The sequence below is a fragment of the Nothobranchius furzeri genome, chromosome 5 (genome assembly GCF_043380555.1).
Source record: "Nothobranchius furzeri strain GRZ-AD chromosome 5, NfurGRZ-RIMD1, whole genome shotgun sequence".
In the NCBI taxonomy this organism is placed as follows: domain Eukaryota; kingdom Metazoa; phylum Chordata; class Actinopteri; order Cyprinodontiformes; family Nothobranchiidae; genus Nothobranchius; species Nothobranchius furzeri.
Window position 1 is genome coordinate 59,776,172 of NC_091745.1, and position 2,289 is coordinate 59,778,460.

Here is a 2,289-nt window from a genome sequence, read left to right on the forward strand (position 1 = left end):
TAGGCAGGGGTCCAAAGAATAGACCCCCATCTTTATTGAAAGAATTTACACATTAGTCACATGGCGTATTATCAGAAAATGTGGTGTATGCTTAAATCTTAACAACTTACCATGAATGCTGAATTTAGAGGCATATTTCCTTAGGCTTTGCCTTTGTCCTTTGGTGTAGTGCAGCGGATAGGAACCCTTGGTAAGGAGATTAAATATCTCATCCCATCTGCCTTCCATTTTACTGTAAAAAATGCAAACAAGGAAGTAATTTGAAAATTAAAACTTCTGATTTAAAAAAAATAATTATACAGTCAATTATGTTCATATACACTCAAAACAACCGCATGTTGAGGAAGTAAATTATTATAAATATGATGAGGCAGCATTCAAACAATTTACTTCTAAAATGTTTCTTATCTCAAGACTTAAGACATTTATTTGCCATTTGCACACGGATCAACAGTCCCTGCACATTGGAATTCAGTGTTGTATGTGCACATAGTCCATGGAAGGAAGTGTTATTCCTATGATCCTCTCTGCAGACTTTATGGCTCTTTGTAGAGCTTTCCTCTCTGTCTGTGAGGTATTTCCATACTTATACCATTCTTATCTGTGTGCTTCCTTACAAAATTATGATTTATGGGTAGATACATAAAAGAAATTTGGTTTTTAACATGTTTCACTTTAACAGAGACAAATCTTTTTATGTGTTGGTTTATGTCTAGATATTTTTCTGCTTCCTGGTTTGTAATTTTGAATCACATTCCTGCATTTTTAACACTAGAAGTCCCAGAGAAGGGTCATTTAACATTTCTACCTTTGGAACCCAGAGATGGGTCGAGTGACCTGAAGGATTTTAGCTAACATTGTATAATGAGTTATGAACAGCCACTTTTGTTTTGTAAATAAGGGTTTCCAGGTCCAGCTGTGAGCAAAGACCAGAAGCGTTTGTGTCTAAGTCAAGAGGACTGAAATTTCAACATGAGAAAAATACAAAGAACAACTTTTATTAGTTTCCATGCTTTTTATTTTTGTCATAAAAATGATACAAAAAAATACAAGGAATAAAACAATTTCACACATATTTACACTAAGCTGCAGTGGGGCGCTGCATGTGTGTGTGTGTGTGTGCGTGCGAGTGAGTGCATTAGTCTGCACTGTCGGAACATACCTGGCACTGCCATGGTATGACTCTGGTACATTTGCCACATGTATATTTGTAGCAGCCAGCACATCTCACAGTTGCACAATTGTTTGTGCAACGATGGTTGACCTGACACTTTGCCCTTTTGCCAGGGCTGGGTGTGGAAGGTTTTAGCAAAAGCAGTTTGTCCTTGCGTGCCTTCTTCTCACTCACATGACCGTCACCCAACTCTTTTGCAAGCTCAACCAGGAAGTCCACCCGTCTCTCCTGCACCTCAATGCATGCCTGATAAAGCACATGTGCATTCAGTGCTGCCATGTCAATCATGTTGTAGAACACGCCGACTGGCCATCTCCGTGTTCCTGCACGCACGCTGTACTCCCGCACCATTTGGTCCATCACATCCACAATGGCCTTAGCCATTGGCTCTCCAGCTGTGGCGTAAGGTTCTTTTGGAGTGATATGGAGACATGTCCCCACTTGTTTTTCACACCACACAGTGCCATCTTTTGAGGTCTCTGTCAGCTCACTCCCCAACCGAGCTCTCTTTTTTTGGTGGAGTCGTCTCCTCATCTGCAAGATAAACAATTTTAAATTAACTTTTTGTTTGGTTCTAAATAAAAAGAGATAGCAAGGAAATGAAAATAGGTAGTTTGAGAAATCTAACCTGAAGACAGCTCAGAGTCCGAATCTGGTTGTCTTCTCCTTCTGAGTCACAAGGGTTGGCCTTGCTCACGATCAGTTCCAATGCCTGTTGAGTGGTTAGCCTCCTTTGCATTTTGTTTCTTGTCAACAAAATAGGTCCTCCACAGCACTAAAGGCTGCATGCAAATTTCTGTAGCTGTTGCAGGATGGCCCTGCAAAAAATGCTGCTGGGGGATGGGCAGACACTCTCAGGAGCAGCCACTGTCATTTTGAACTAACTTATCTCCAACATTTGAACAAGTTTAAGTTGATTTACAGTTTTTTTTCAATTAGTTTGGCTCATTTCTCGAAACTGAGATGACATTCTCAAAATTCAAGGTGTATTTGGCAAAATCCTCTATATGGTTTAGCGAAGCACCATGGAACAGCAGCAAAATGCCATATCTCTACCAAAACTGTGAAAACTTCTCTTATGTTTTCATGTCTCATGTTTCTAGTCCTCTCACATT

General features: G+C 40.0%; 1 protein-coding gene across 1 annotated transcript; it reads right to left on the reverse strand.

Moving 5' to 3' along the window:
• Positions 1–254: 254 nt before the first annotated feature.
• Positions 255–1,989, reverse strand: LOC129156801 (uncharacterized). The gene is made up of 2 exons (XM_054736033.2): positions 1,803–1,989; positions 255–1,708 (listed from the first exon to the last, which is right to left on the reverse strand). The coding sequence occupies exons 1-2, from the start codon at positions 1,911–1,913 to the stop codon at positions 1,139–1,141; spliced, it is 681 nt and encodes a 226-aa protein (XP_054592008.2). The 5' UTR covers positions 1,914–1,989; the 3' UTR covers positions 255–1,138.
• Between the last annotated feature and the right edge of the window lie 300 nt (positions 1,990–2,289).